At 33.0% G+C, this 17,125-nt stretch overlaps 1 protein-coding gene and 1 non-coding gene across 16 annotated transcripts in view; one reads left to right on the top strand and one right to left on the bottom strand.

The window, feature by feature from the left end:
• ADGRL3 (adhesion G protein-coupled receptor L3) overlaps window positions 1-17,125 on the bottom strand; it is an 841,123-nt gene that overhangs the window by 71,936 nt on the left and 752,062 nt on the right. For all 15 annotated transcript variants that reach the window (XM_077136976.1, XM_077136982.1, XM_077136975.1 and 12 more), the window contains 2 exons: window positions 13,538-13,604; window positions 11,652-11,743 (listed from right to left, as the gene is read on the bottom strand). In XM_077136976.1, the coding sequence (XP_076993091.1) occupies window positions 11,652-11,743; window positions 13,538-13,604 (159 nt within the window). The remainder of the gene's footprint in view (window positions 1-11,651; window positions 11,744-13,537; window positions 13,605-17,125) is intronic.
• LOC143663770 (small nucleolar RNA SNORA31) lies at window positions 1,463-1,590 on the top strand. The gene has a single exon (XR_013166155.1). It is a non-coding gene; the product is annotated as a small nucleolar RNA SNORA31 (small nucleolar RNA).

Raw genomic sequence — 17,125 nt, 5'->3', positions numbered from 1 at the left:
GTTTCTCTAGAGAACCCTAACTAATATACTATGAAATTCAATTAATACTAGGTCTTAAAGCTACTTAGGCATGTCTTCAACCTTAAATTACATTTATTGAAAGAAATTAATTTCTTCTTACAGTAAACACAACTTAATTTATTCGTAAATATGCAATGTGATATGATATATGGAAATGTCTGGAAATGAACTCTAAAGCTTGGGTTGCCAGTGTTTGAATGCTGGTTCTGCCACTAGCTGATGAGTTAATTAACATCTTAGAACCCTCATAGAGTTACTGCAAAGATGAAATAAGCTAATATATGTAAAGAACTTAGAATGGTGCCTAGCACATGGCAAAACTTCAACAGAGTAACTATTTTTTATTCTTCTCATTATTACTATTTTATTATTATTACTTACTATCACTAGACATAGCTTACCAATTCTTAAATTGGTTTTTGATCAAGTGCAGCAATATAGCCGATTTGGGGCAGCACCAATGAGTCCCTGGCTTTTTTTTTTTTAATCTCTGAATGAATTTTTACTTGTAGTACATGACTCAAAATCCAATGTAATATTTAACTTAAGAAATCCATGCAGTTTTATTTTATATATCGCCAAGAAGCAGCTGAAATTTAGATTGTTTTAGATTTGGGGCTCCAAAGTCTTGGCCGAAGACTACTTATTTACAACTCACAAAATTAATAAATTTGGGTCAGTTTTCAAGACCTAGTTATATACATATAATTATTACAATAAATAAAACCCTCAATTTAAAATAATTTATGTCAATTTTTAGGTAACTATGTAAGAAAAAAAAAGGGGGTTACTAATTGGTTCTGGTAATAGCAACCAAGACAAACTCTTAAAAGTCACAAAATTATCAGTGAGATTTCATGTGTGTCTCAATCAGTATCTCCAAAGAGATGCAAATGACTTTATTTAAATGGTTCCAAATCTACTCTTCTTGTATAGTTGTTTTTGTTTTGTTTCGTTTTGTTTTCACATGGGCACGCACTGGGAAATGAACCCAGGTCTCTGGCATGGCAGGCGAAAACTCTGCCACTGAGCCACTGTTACCCTATAATTGTTTTTTGATGCAAAACTCCATTAAAGTGATTTTATCCATTTTTTAAGGCTTCTATTTTTCTCCTTTCTTAAAGCACTGCTGATATGGCACTTTTCTATAACCTTTTCTTTTCCGTGTACAGTAGCTTAAAATTGGGGTGATTGTGCATAACCCACTTGTTTGTATAAATTATTGAAAGCCATTTGCACCATGTAAGAATGGACTTAAAAAGTACTGCTGAGCACGTATGCTGAAAATAAATTAATTGCTCCAATATAAGGAAAAAGCCCAATGAGTATCATTGTGGGAGGGGAAAAAGGAAACAAAGCTAGTCAGATATAATAAACATGTTGTAATAAACATGTTAAAAAAAGCAAACAAACAAACAAAATTCATTAAAATAAAGTGTTAATGCATCTCTGACAGACCTGGAGCAGTTAATATCTGCTGCTAAGGTATCCACTACAGATGTAAGAAAAAAAGGTCCTCGCGCTTTCTGTCTGATTGTGACCGTCAAGATTGAAATGGGGAATACAGGACTGTCTAAAAACATGGGAAAGGGGAAACTCAGAAAGAAACTTTAAACAGCAAATAGCCTTTTTACTCCAAAAAAAATGTGTTAGAAAAGTTAGTGCAATGATTTTAGGATACTATTTGTGAGTTTCAGCCTATAATGCATGTGATTCAATTTTACAAGATGTGATTAAACAAGATATTGCTAAATATATGTACCTATTTTTAAAATTTATTCAAATGTTTGCAATTCAAGGGAAATAAATGGCAATTATATTTTTTAAATGAACAGGGTGAGTTTTAAAAAACTTTAAATTGCAAAATAATAAATGGATTCTTCCATTAATTGTTGGTATGATGTATAAATGACTACAATTGAAAACTAGAGTGTACTCTACCTCACATAGAACCAGAAGATAGATGAATGACAGTTATTAAATCTTTCATTTTCATATGACTTTTTAATTTTGAATTATGTAGATATTTCCATAGCAGCATATTAATGATAGAAAATTGGACTTGATTTTTTAACATTTTCTGAGGTTAAAAATTCTCAAGATGACTTCCTTAGATGCTCTTTGACTAACATATTTATGGACATAATACAAAACAGCCAATTTTTAGTTAAAGCTTGTATAAGATTACTATATATTCATTACATCAAACTCTTGAAAATGAAGAGTGGCTAAAAAAGAACATTTTCACACATATGATCTTGCCACAAAGAGAGAAACATTATCAAGTTTTAGTATATTTCCTTTCAGTCATTTTCTATTTTTTCTGCATATAAAATCATTTATTTCTGTGTATTAAACAGAGAATTGTGCATTTTATATTGAAAAGGTATATTAGCACACAGCTATCATATATAATACACTTAGTAACATTTTATAATATATAGTCTTGTGTTTTATTTCCAGGAAAATAGCTATATACAAGATTGTTTTATAAATTATAGTATCAAAATGTGTACTAAATTACTGCTGGAATAGAATTTCATTGCTTTTTTATTGATGCTAAATTTTTCCCAAACTGTCCAAAATATTTATTTTATTTCCTAAATTCATGAAATTATATATTTTACAAAATTTGTTCAAAATGTAATAAAATTTTACTTGTTAGCAAAGTCTTTGGACATTTGCATTTTATAAAAAACATATATGTACACACACATATATATGCATATGGATATGTAGATTTTGTAATCAGAATGTTAATTTTAAAGCCAGAATATACACGAATATATATTAATATCAAGGGGAAAATACAGGAATAAAAGAATCTTGTGATAATGCTATATCTTCAAGATTCTGTAACTTTACTTTCCAGCTTACATGTTTCTGCACAAGCATGTTTCTCGCTCAGTACCTGTAGCTCATGATATTTTATAGCATTATGTTAAAGGAAAACATCTGCTAGTTAATAGGTCACTTGAAGAATGAATTCTCTTGTCTGGACTCCTTTATATCTAAGACCAACCTTCACTTATACGCTAAATCTTATCTCCTCATATCCTTTTGCCTACTCAAGAGTAAATATCATTCAAATTCTCTTTTTTAACCCAGCAACAAATTGTCAATTCCTACTATTAAAAAGAAGATTCTAAGGAGGTTGCAAGGGCAATTCAGAAGTAGAATTCTCACCTGCCATGCAGGAGACCCGGATTCGATTACCGACCCATGTACTCCCCCCCCCAAAAAAGACAAACAAGCAAGCCAAAGAAGAAAGAAAAGACAAACAAAAGTTCAGCAAACAGTGCTGCAATAGTGGGATACTTACATGGAAAAAGAATGAAATGTGACCCTGAGCATATAGCACACACACACAAGAAGATGCTATAATATCTCTCAGGCTTAAAACTAGTCAATTGACAAAACAAAACAAAAACAGAAAATAAAACTAAAATCTTCCAATTAACATCTCCCAGCAGCTACTACCTTTTTCAGATCATATCTATAGCAAAACATCTCAAAAAAGTTAGCTACGTGTGGTTTTTAATCCTCTACTTCCATACTTCCATTCTATCCCCACTCTAATAAATGTCTTCATTCGCCATTCTAACAAAACAGCTTTCATCAAGTTCACGAAGGGTCTCCAGGCTGCTAAATTCTGTGGTCAAATCTAAATTCCCATCTTAACTGATACACTCAACTTCCAAGATCTTTAATTTCTTCTTATATCACTGGCTGCTGCTTCTGAGTCTACTTTGCAGATTCTGCATTTCCCAGATACCTAAATGTTATCATGCCCTAGGGTTCAGACATTAGTTCTGTTTTTTGTGAGTCTAGCCTCAATTCCTTTATTTTACCCAGTTTCATGGGATTAAAATAAAATCTATACACTGATGACTCCAAATTTCTATGTTTAGCTTTCACTACTCCAACAGCAGACTCAACATTTGCTTTGAGAGGACTAGTATGCCTTTCAGTTAACTTGTCAAAAAAATAAAAAAATAAAAATAAACCCTGATCCAGCCCCAAAAGTCTCCTTCACATACTTTCTTCTATCAATAATGAGAACTCACCCTTCCAATGCACCAAGCAGAAACTAAAAGCCACATACTCCACTCCTCTTTTCCTCACAGTCCTTATCCAATAAATGAACAAATTCTGTAAGTTCTACATTCAAAGCACATCCAAAATCTTGGCATTTTTCATTTGTTGAATGAATTAATGAATAATTAAACAATAAAATATCAACTAAAATTTCATGTATTAAAATTATTAAATAAAATACATGAATAATTTGGGGTACAAATATTATTTAATTACAGTTATTTCCAGATTTCTTCCACTCTCAAGGAAACTTTTACTTAAGTATTTGAGGGGAAATCTGTAGTCTTATGAATAACCAGTTTGGATTAATTTTGTTGTCATGTGTACAGTTACTTCAGAAATATTGGACTAATTAGAAAATTCAAATTAGCAAGCTTTCCCATCGTCTGACTTCATGTTTTACATGGAAGTTAAAGGAAATCTGGGTCCAAACCCCATCTAAAGGACAAAGGAACTAATTTTTTACTTAGTATTATTAAGAAGTTATTTTTCTTTGAGGTAGTGTTTCTCATTCTTTGACTGTAATTGACTTTCTTATAATTGCTAAAAACCTAATTATTTGGGAAAAGTGAAATAGTAGTTTGATCTCAAGGCATGGCACATAACAGTTTCAATGTGCCTGTGACACATTTGAGGAAACTGATTTTCTCAAATTTCAGCTCTGAGTGTATGCAGTGAACTGAATCCAATAATGCATAAAACACTGATTCCTAGAAAGATCATGTGGGCATGTGAAAGCATTTAAAATAAAAATTCAAAAAAGGAAAAAGTGCTTTTAAATTTCATAAAACTTGAAACTACAGCCTGAAATTTAGAAAATGATATGATTGGCAATGACATTTGCAGAGTGCAGAGCTTTGTAAATCAGTGGCTGAAATTCATTTTCCAAAGTAGAGATTTTAAGCGTTTTTTAAATGATGAAATTAAGGTAATCAGCAAAGGACTACTGCCTTAGGAAGATCTTAACCTGTTTGAAGTAAATCTAGTGCTGGTAAACATTCACAGAGCTCAATGCTGTTTGAACTGCATCACACTTCAAATACACCTGGATACTTTATGACAATGTGACATCATATTTTCAGTGATGTTTAATAACAGACCAAGAAAATGGAGGAAGGCAAGGGAAAATTATATAACAGATAATGATATTCATTTTCAGAATTCTCTTAAAAATTTTTGTATCGTATTATAATGAATACAATGCATCTTTTATTGGTTCTTAATCTTTCCAAGGCCTGAAGTGTTCATACTGTGTATGGACTTTGAGAAGAAGTATCATTTGATAAAAGAATTTGATAAAACATGTCATCAGTATAATGTGTTGATCTAATAACATTTTTACAAGAGAACTGATGACTTTTAAACATATCTCTAAATATTTCATTAGAAATCCATGAAATTTTCATTAGAATGTAATAGTTTTGGTGGTAAAAGCTAAACCATGAATAAGATCAGTTGCATGAATATATGAACTAAATTTTTTTTGCGTGTTTTCATCGTCTATCTTAAGTTTCCTGTTTTTAAAGTTATCAGCGGCTAATTTTAATATCATATTTTGGTATTAAGTGGCTCTTTTTTGAGAATGAGAAAACCCTAAAAATATTTTCCTCAAAACTCCATCAGAAAACTTTGAAGTGCATGAACACTTCTATCAAATACAATTCATAACTTGATTTACTATTCTCATAAAGGTTCAAACATTTTGGGATATTGCTCAGTATAAAGATAAGGTAGTTTTGAAAATTTAAAGTATTAAGATATTCTTCTAATATTGTTGCCGTTCTCCAGATTATACCGCTTTTCTTTTCTTTTTCTCATTTTTTAAGAACCCTACCCCTCTTAACTCCATAAAGTACTAATGTAATACTAAAGAAACGGAATGCAATTCCAATACATAAAAACACATCCCTCAAAGTAAAAGCTACCTTCTTAGGATACAGAATAAATTATTAATAGGAAGGCAGAACATTTTTCTATTCTTCCCTGAAGCTATTCAGAGCCTTCTTAGAGTTCTTTATATACAGCAGGTGTCCAAGATCACTGAGGACACTTTTTTTCCCCTCCAGAGCTAACTACAGAACTTGCTATTTATTAATCAAATGAGCACTCCACCCTGGAGCCATTCTTTCATTATAGGATGTTTGGCTTAAAAAAAAAAAAAGGATCGTATCATGCATAATTCTTAATGATACCATATGGTAAACAAGGCCAGTCATATTCTAATAGGATTTTGACATAAATTGAGCAAAACTTCTCCATGGAATACAAAAAGAACCACAGGCAGCTGGTAGTTCCATACAGAGTAGTTAAAAATAATCAAACCAGCCTGTACAGGAACCAAATTATATATGCCACATGCTTTATACATATGATCACATTTAATATCAAAAAAACTCTACAAAGTAGATACAATTTTTCCCATTTTGGAGGAAAGCCGCAAGGTATCATGCCAGGGTCATAAAGTACTAAAAGAGAGAACAGAAATTCAAACCCAAGTGGATTGATGCTAAAGCCACTGTCCCTTCTTACATAGTGCCTTCCTTCGGCAGCTAGAGCACAGGAAAGGGTGAAGGAAATAAAAAGCCTTTCTTTAAACTGTCTGACAAGTTTATGACCAATCAGTCATAAGATCTAAGAAATCTAAGAAAAACGGTGAGACCAAAAATCAGAACACTGAGTAGCCTGGATATAGGAATCTATCAATAGGAAAGGACAAAGAGACAAATATAGGAAAAGGATGCCTGGTAGAGTTCCTGCTCCCTCCAAATAGGAACCAATTTTCTTTCCTATGCCCAAGGCCCCTGTTATTCTTTTTTACTCTTCATATTATACTTATGTTGCTATTAAATCTATTTTTCAACAACAGATGATGTGGGTAATAACTACAGAAACTATCAATGTTTACTTTGAAGGTAAATATCAAGAGCTTGCTAATAAATATCAAGAGTGTGTTAAATATAATACTTCTGCCATACCACGATACTTGCTAGTTACAATTCAACAATAGTTTCATATTTACATATATTATTACTATTTAAATAGCTTAGATGTTTTGCTGATTACAAGCTCTAATTTCAATTTGTCAGAAAGTCATTTTTTTCTATAAATATAGGACCTATTTTTTATATTTTTTATGAAAGAGACAAAAGTAAGCAAGCAGCAAACAGAACTGTCTTTTAAAGTTATCTATTTTTTTTTTCAGGGCTCATATATATTCTGTTACTAAAATGCTCTTTGACCAGCGCTGCCATCCTGCAGGCGCCCTTGTTAACATCTTAAATAAATCCTTGACACGTGCTCCCTGTGTATCTGCAGGGGTCTTTCCTTAAATTATGCTTTGACTGAGGATGCCCACAGAACCCGGTTTCCGGCTGACCCAAAAGCGCGGACTTGTTTCAGATGTTATCACTTTGTTTCTGAAATAATTTCCCGTGCAGATTACAGCGATTCAGTGCTGTCAAGATATTGTACAGGCCCGTGCCTCTGGAAGCTTTTCTTTATATTTTTCTTTCTTTCTTTTTTTTTTATATGCTGTATGGTGGGGATATTTAATTCTTTTTCCATGTGACTATTCCATTATTGCCACACCATTTGTTGAATTTCTTTTGGGGGGGGCGGGGCGGGGAAGGCTGGGGCGGAAGTGCAGGTCTGGGAATCGAACCCTGGTCTCCTGCAAGGCAGGTGAGCATTCTACCACTGAACTACCCGGGCACCCGGTAAGTTTTAATCATTTTTTGTTAAATCTGTGAACTGACATACCTCATTTTCTCAGTAATCGTGTTATCTATACTAATTCACTCTAGTGCTTACTTTCTATCCATAGCACATTATTAATATAGTAATGACGCAGCCAAATAAACGTGTTTTTTTTCCGAAATAAATGTTTTATACTAACTCCAAAAGGTGTTTATTATGATGACCCCGGAGTAAATTCAGAATTAAAAAGAATTAAGTCACTTAAAATAATTACGTTAAAGTTAATTGGGGTAAATAGGAGTTAGTAAGGCATAGAGTTAGGAAGAGAAAATCAGAGGAACAGCAGAGACAAGACCTGAAGAAAAGCAGATTGCATCTAGAATGGCCAGAGGGTGCGTGTGGCATAAAGTGAAGCTGGAGAGGAAGAACGGGGCATCTAGGTTAGGAGGGCAGACGGGGTCAGGGGAGGGAGTTTGGACTTTAGTATCAGAGCAATAGGAAGCCACTGAGGGTTTTACTGAGAGAGGCGTGATTAGATTGAGACTTTCTAAGACATCACTCTACCTGGTGACCGCAAGGGCGATAATCAACATGATCAGAAGAGCTAGGACACCCCTGGGGTGGTTCTGCAAAAGGCGATGGTGGCTTAAAAGAAGGTGGTGGCAGTGAATGTGAGGAGAAGTGAACACATCATAGATAAACAAGATATGTATGTGTGAAAGAACATGTGTGATAAGGACAATAAATAATTGCCAAATGAGTGAATGGATTGCTTTAGAAGGACACTGACTTCCAAAAGGCCTCATATAATGTTTTTTTATCTTAATCAACTGACCAGGGTGGCCCATCTTGTTCACCATTTTGCAAAAAAAGAAAAAGAAAAAAGAAACAATGTTATAGGCATGCCCATCCCCATGTACTGAAGAAAAAGCTTTCCAGATAAATGATGTTGATGCCTTTAAAACAAAGAATCTCTTGACATCATCTCTACCATTTAAAAATATGTATTATACAGGCACTTACTTGGTTAAAGTCATTATGACCTTTCTTAAATCCTTCTTTCCTAGCACATATACCCTGCTGATTTCTTAAAAAAATAATTTCTTAAATAGTTTATATAATGCATTTAAAATAAATGAAATGTCTTTCAGATTCTGGGAAGTACTAGGAAATACTTTCTTGAGATTTCTGCTTTATTCAATATGTCCCCCTTATCCTGCAGAACACTACCTTACCTACTTCATAGAGAACAGGTAGAAATTCCTCAATTTATGCTCTAACTTGGGTCTCCCAACATACCTTCATCACACCTATTCTTACAAATTTATTGCATCCAGTCTCATTGGAAAAGGGTCCTCCCCCTTGGCATCTGTTAGCTCAAAGGAAAGCGTCCTTTCTGTTATCTCAAGAAGTTTAATTGTTCTATGATTGTTTTGGATCTCAGTCCCTACCTCTCCTCAGGTCATAAGAAAACAGTGATTCCCTTTCCTATATTTTTAACCACTCTCTCACTGATGCTTTCCCATTGCATGTCCAAATACAGGTTTCTTCTACCATAAAACATCCTCTACACACTTTCTAACAACTACCCAATTTCTAACCTTCCCTCTAGGGGCTTTTCTTTTTTTTATATGCTGTGTGGTGGGGTCACATTTCATTATTTTTCCATTTGAGTATCCCATAATTGCAGCACCATTTGTTGAATTGTTTGTTTGTTTGTTTTTTCATTTGTTTTGCTTTGTTTGTTTTTTGGGAAGTGCATGGACCAGGAATCGAACCCGAATCTTCCTCATGGCAGGCGAGAATTCTACCACTGAACTACCCTTGCACCCCGCACCCCCCATAGGGTCTTTTTAAAAAACATCAACAGTCTTTTACATTCCTCTGCTCATCTGATGCCTGGGTATGTTTCATTATTTTATCAATTTGAAGGAGTAAAGAAAAGTTTGGCAAGATTAAATAAGCTTGCCAAAGGCTATAACCTGAAAAGTAGTGCAAGCAGGAATCAAATCAAGATATTCTGCATGAAGGGTGTTTTTTTTGGTAATATAAAACCTGATGCCATCAATGTCACTAAATGCAATTATTAGCTGTTATTTACTTTCCCAAACAGCAGTATCAGAAAGATTTAAGCAATATTACTTACAAAAACATAAATAAATATTGAGAGAACTTTTTTTTACCAATTCAGCAAAAGTAAAAAATTGGTGAAATCTTTAAAGAGATTGCCTAAAAAATATACTTGAAGTTTAGGCTAAAGAATGGGCCTTTCCTGAGGTTTAACCTAGTAAAAGATGTTACAAAAATATTGAAGTTTTAATATTCACTTTTTTCTGATAGTACATTAAAAACATAATGTAAATGATATACAGACTTATTAAAAAGAGTAAAAGTATGATATGATAAGGAAAGTATATTTTACATGCATTTTTACTTTATCCTAATTAAATGACATCAGGAACAAACAGCCCAAGGAACTCACACTATATTTTACAAGGACAGTTTATTTAATTGTACATAATTTGATAATCTCATGGCTATTTCCAACTAAATGGCATTAAAAGCTACAAATAGTATTACCCATAGTAGATAATGCTATTGTGCTCTATTCTATTTTTATTTTTCTAATTCCTTAGCTCTCCTTTTCAACTGATTTAGCAGATGACTTCTTCAACAAAAGTAACCTCTTAATGCCCTCATCTTTGTCACTAAAGTCTTAATGTATTATTTGATCCTGTAAACTTTCATTGAGGGCCTACTCTGGGGAGGAACTTTGTCAAGCACTGAATGTAGAAAGACGGAAAAAGTACAACACAACTCTTATCCTGGGTAGTTCAAAAAGAATGCCATTAGCCCATGAAAGTCACAGGAGACCCCAAAAGTATGTCCATTTAAATAATTTTAAACAACGTTAACAGACAATGGCAGCAAATTATACTAAAATAGAGTTTAAGATATGGTATATATTAGTGACTAAGTCACATTTCAATGTTACTATCTTTTACAAACACTGTGGACTTTAAAGGAATAAGAAAAATGTTTTGGTTATACCAAGAAAGTCAACTGTGTTTCTTTACAGAAAATGTAAATCTTTTTTTTTAATGTATATCAAGAAAGTACTACTAGTATTAAAAAAGTTATGTGGATATTTTCATGTCTCTGCACAGTTAGCTTTCTGAGTATATAAAAGCGGAATGTGGGTTAAAGGACAGAACCTAGAAGATAAAATGACTGAATAGTGACAGAACTCTGGAGATATTTACCTCCCCTCTCCAGGGGACTGTGTTAACATTTCAGAGCAGAGCAAAACCTGCAACCATCTAGTTTGTATTCCAAGGGATTTGTTTGTATTAAGGAGTTGATGTTTCTCTTCCTCTCTCAGAAGGGGAGGAGAGCAGCTGCATAGCATCTCCTATATAAACTCCCAGATTTATAATCTTCGGGTTTCTTTCCTCCTTTTAGGACTTGTAGCTGTTGTTATCAAGCTCATCACATCACGCTGACATGATAATGCTCTAAGAAATAATAATTTGCCCTGATCCAGAAACACTGTGTTTTCTTTCAGGACAGAACAAATAAATACAGATATTAGTTGTCGTATTTTAAATCAAAGTTTAGGGAAAAAGAATAAGTTCTCTCTGAGGACAGAGCTTCGTTTACTTATTTTCAGGCAGATCAAGTCACCTTAGTAGTCAATAAAGGATTTTATTCAACAAAGACAACACACCGATATTCTTTATCAATTTGTCACAAGATTTCAATATAATATAAAGTGGAGGTAGTTTCGACTACCAAAGTAAGGAAGCCTAAAGAAAACGAAAAGAAAAATCACTTACTTGATATTATCCAGACAGCCTGATTCAGGTTTCAGTATGGCAGTATGATGGAACATTTTATATAAAGCAATCCCAAGGAAGATTACATTAAGCTGGAATATAAAAGGCAGTGTTATGTAGGATAACCGGAGTAGGAAAAAAGTAAGTTCATTCTCTGTAACAGATGAGTTGTTCTGGGAAATTAGCTTTCACTACATGTTGGAGTCATAAATGATTGCCTAGTATTTTAGTAAAGGCAAGAAGCCAGTTTGGGGAACTGGGATAACACTGAGTGATACAGCATTGCTATGCCAAATAGTTACAAATATAAAATCAACAGCACTTGAATGATTCTGTGAAAATTTTAAAACAATTCAAAGTTCTTTTACTAGTCTATGTTTTTAAAGAAAAACAATAATTATTCTAGGTGTGTTAAAATTAGTATACTTTGAACATGACCTAGAATTTTACTGTTTAGGGATATATTTTCAAATGTTACACAAGAAAACCACAAATACTAAATCAGTATTTTTTGTTGGAAGAGCTGGCACCAAAGGATTATGAAATACTAGGTAAATTGTGATGTTATAAAAAACTAGGATTAAAGTAATATGAACTCCTAATAATATTGTTATATCACTGCCGCAAGAAAAAACATGGGATATAAACAAAATAAAACAAAAAGGTACAATGTAAAGTCCATATATCACATGCATACAAACTATATAGAAAACCTCATATTGAAGTGCCCTTTATCATCCAATTTATTTATATATTCCATGATTTAGGATGGGTGGGGACTTAGAAAGTCCAATTATAAATCCCACTGAATTCTCCCAATAAAGTCCACAAACCTTTATGAACTATCCCCAAATTCAAAACGCATGAAAAGTTGAAAGTTTTGAAAAACTTCACTTGGTGAAAAAAAAAGTCCAACCTGAGCTAAACCCATTTGTTGGGAAAATCTGTTCCTAACTGACATAAGGCTCTTCAGAGTCATTATTCAACTTGCTTTTACTATTCCTATTTTTTCTCTGCAGAAATTCTGCAGTGCTTGGTTTTAGGATACTTCCATGTTCCTACTGTGATTATTGGTTGATATGTTTGATTTTGGGCAACTGAGCATTCCCCACATTGTTACAAAATGTGTGGTATATACACCAGATTCCCTTCCCAACATCTGAAAAACTTCAGAATTCTGAAATATATCTGACCCCAAGAATTTCAGATAAGAGAATGTAGATCTTCATTACATTTTATTCAGATTTAAGAGACTGACATCTTATTTATAAAAATATATTGTACCTTTGAATTGAAAAATATGTATGTATAAGCTATAATGTAAACAATTTTATTTAGATTAGTAGAAATATTTTAAGTTGACAGTCTACATCTACAAATAAAAAAAAGAAGCATGATGAGAACATTTGCTCAATTTGATTGTGCAATTCACAAGTAAAATCCTTTTGAATTTTAAAATTTTCAAGATTTATGTAGAAACAAAACAGGAAAGAACAGTAAGCTGTGTTCCCATGTTTCTAATATATGATTCCATTTCCATTTCATATTAGAGAGAGAGAGAGAGAGGAAGGAATGTTGGAAACTTAAAGGTATCAGTGTTCAAAGGTCTACAAAACCAAATAGATTACATTGAGATTGGACTCCTGAGGCTCCACAACATTGCATAATCTCTTCAAATACATGTTTTCTCCTCCCAGTGGTTTTCATCAATCATTTTATAATGTAACGGTATGCTAAAATGAGCATCTAATTGCTTGAGTTATGTAGGGCTAAATAAGTACATGTTTCCACCAAATTAACCTGTATAAATTAAAGATACACAGTACAGAGATAGTGATAGTTTTACATCTTTGACTTGGGAAACACATAGTTTTAGGCATTCTTACCATAATTATCAAAGTCGCTGGTCCTATAAAACTCCAAATGAAGTAGGTGTCAAGTCGGAGCCAACATCTGCAATAAAACATAAGGGAGAGAGAGCAATCAAGGACTGGGTATGGAACATACATCAAGAGTGAGCTAGTGACAGAGAAGAATGTGATCTGCAAAGCCTTCCACTGAGAGACAGGAAATATTACATTGCTTGTTCATTTAAATGCTGAATTATGTGCCCAATTCCTGACAGCACTATTGATGGAGCAAGATAATTACCTCTGGAGGAAGCAGGAAAAAAACATTGGCTTGGGGTCTATTTACTAAGGATCATTGTGTCTGTTACAGCACTGTTTAAAAAAAAATAAGGAAGAAAAAGAAAGAAAGAAAGAGCGAGAGAAAGAGCCATATACATTGCCATTAAATTGAGTAGCTTTAAGATATCCTTTTCTCTCCAGTTATGGTGCTACATAAGCTGTCTATCAGTTGTCAGGCAAAGTGACATTCTCCTGTCAAGAAGATCTGAGGAAATTCAATACAAAGAAGAAATAAATTTGGTATAGAAGATTGAAGTTTAATTAGGTTGGGCAGCCAACCTCTGTGAGTTCTCGAGTCTTAAAATGAGCAGTTACTTCTAGTGTTTCTGGGGGTGCAAATGATCTTTAGCATCCCATGAAGTTGATTCATGACCCAATAGTAAATTATTAATCACTTAATCTCAGCTACATTTAATACTCCCCCTAATTCTTAGAGCCTCTGGGAAATTCATGACAGGAAGACAAAATGGAACTGACTAGTTACGATAAAGATTAATATGAATTTTGGACAAATTATATTTTATGTTAAAAATTATACTTTAATTACTGGCCATTTTTTTCATTTTTTAGATATAGTTAAAAAGAGGAAGCATCTCTAGTGGTAAATACTCAAGATTTGTTTGCTAGGTGATCTAAGCATGCAAATCCTAAGTACTTAAATATTTCTGTGATTATAAAACTATTACTTAATCTAAGCAATAATACCTAGAGAGGCTTTTAAGAAGGGAATTTATAAATGTCCATCAATAGGAGAATGAATAAAAAAAATGTTTCTTATTCATATGATGAAATGTTAGATAACAGTTAAAAGGGAGGAAAAAGATCCACATATGTCAATAGGATAGCTCACAAAAAAGTTAAGTGAAAAAGAAAGATGAAAAAAGAAATATCTACATGACCATACATGTAAAATACTACTTAGTTTTGCTGGTAGATGTACATATGCATGTTAAAAAAAAAATTAATGGAAAGGAACAAAAGTCACCAAATTCATGTCAGTGGTTGCCTCTCCTATGGGAGTAAAGACACTAGAAGTATATTAAAATGGTTTTAGCTACATGTTTGATTTTAGTAAGTGCTGAAAACAAATACGCTACAACGTGTACTATTTATGAGGGACAGAAATAGTAATGCTTACTGTTATTATGTTTTACTTTTTTGTTAACTTTTAAATGTCTCAAGACAAAAACCAGGTTTTAAAAGCCAAGTTTTTAAACTAAAATGTGATCAAATTTCCTAAAACAAATCAATTTCAACAATCTCTCCTTCTTCTATTAAGTTAAATACTTGCAAACTCATTTTGATAGTATAATTGGTCTTCTAATAAGAAACTGACTACAAGTTCATATTTTTTTACATATACAAGAAGAATTCTCTTTATTCACAATCAACTTAATAACCCTGTATATATTTAAAAAAAAAAAAAAAATCTACCAGCAAGGCAGTCAAAGTCATTAGTTATTAGTTTGTTTGAATAACTGGTTACATTTTGTTGTTGAGAAACCTTTGGTCACAGAAGATAGGCATGGGTTGCTAAGCACAAACAAACCAGAGGACTCAGGCTTGACACATGAACATTGTCTTCATTCTTACCAGGCTAGTTTGTCACCACCCAAGTTTTGGTGGTGGGGAGACCTGGGGAGGGGAATATTCATTACTCTCTCTAGGTTTTTAACAAAGACCATATTTTCCCTCAGACTCTAAAACACACACACACACACACACACACAGCCTGGATATTTTCAAAAGCTACATACACACACACACACACACACACACACACACACACACTTATAACTCAATAATGTAGCCAAACTAATAGTAACAATATATAATACATTTAAGAAAGGCTATTAATAATACAACCCCAGGTATTTCATGTATCAAACAAGTATTAAAAGCCAATCTGAAAACAAAAAGACATTTGCAGCGATTTCTTTTTGTAGGAAAATGTGTTTCAAGAATACTTTTGGAAAATGTTATTTTACATATTAAGGATTTTTTATACAAATAACTTTAATTACATTATTGGGATTTTCTTGCACTTAGTGTAAAATTTTAAACGATCTCTACACCAAGTATTTTGTTAAATTAAAATATTGTCTTAAAATTTCTGCCGTATAAAGCTTTACAATTTTGAAAATGCTCCCAGGCTTGCAAATGCTTAATTTGAAAATAAACATACAAAATTTGTCTTTTCATAGTGATCTCCTCTAAATGTAGAGGTGAAATTACTCCTGAAATGATTTTCTTGTGTGTGCTTTAAGAAAATTCTTCAATATCTGTTTGGTGCAGTAGATGTAAATCCCTTTCAGAATTGAACAGTGAAAGAGGCATTATGAAACACTTCAAATGTACTGAGTAAATCATCTCTCCGTGAGGGCTGCCTGGACTTTACTATCTTCTGGAAGGCAGTGGGGTAAAAATCCCCTTTCTAATTTGATTACCATATGTCCACACCTGCTGTTGTTTTAGGACACCTGCTGGTTTGCTCAAAGCTTTCCACATTTCTTCTCTTTCTCATTAACTTCCTTGAAAAACTGTACATGATTTCTACCCTCAGTTCACTGTGTCAGTTTGGAACTATTCACACTGGTTTCAAATTTAAGGAGAGTATTTTGTGAGTTGCAAATATGAATATACCTGGGTCTGTGCTTTCTACCTCAAATAGTCTATAAGTCTAGAACTTTCTAGACTTATTTCCTGGGATATACAACAGGAAATCACTGGTTAACAGGAAACCAGACCAGATTAGTGTGGCAAATGTGAAAGGAACAACTTATCAACTAAACACAATAAAATCTAGCTTGTAAATGATCAGGGTGACTGCCATTGTAATGGATACAATTTATCTGAAAATTCCCTTTCTCGACCTGGCAACATTTAATTTGTGAAATAAATGATTGTGAAAGGTCATTTTTGGTTTGATTTTGAAAGATATATGAATGTTTTCCTTTTTATGAAATTTAGTTATGTATATTTTATAAATTATGGTCATAGCAGTACTGTACCATGAGAAAGTTGAAAATGCAAAGATTTTGAACACACTTCATGTTTATTTGAAGCAATATTGAAAATCCTTTAGATAGCAGATATGTTCTAGAATTCAAAGAGCATTTGTCATATACCATAAACATTGACTTGAGTCTTTTTCAGTTATCTAGTATAAAGATGTCATTGAAATTTCTTTTTGTGGCATATTTTCCCAAATTATAAAAGCAGCATATATTGTTATCTATGATGAACTCTTGCTGACTTAATACAAGTTTATGGGTTTTAGTACTT

This window comes from Tamandua tetradactyla, chromosome 19 (assembly GCF_023851605.1).
Source record: "Tamandua tetradactyla isolate mTamTet1 chromosome 19, mTamTet1.pri, whole genome shotgun sequence".
Lineage (NCBI taxonomy): Eukaryota > Metazoa > Chordata > Mammalia > Pilosa > Myrmecophagidae > Tamandua > Tamandua tetradactyla.
Note: the sequence above shows the minus strand (reverse complement) of the source record. Positions and strands in the feature narration are given on the sequence as shown.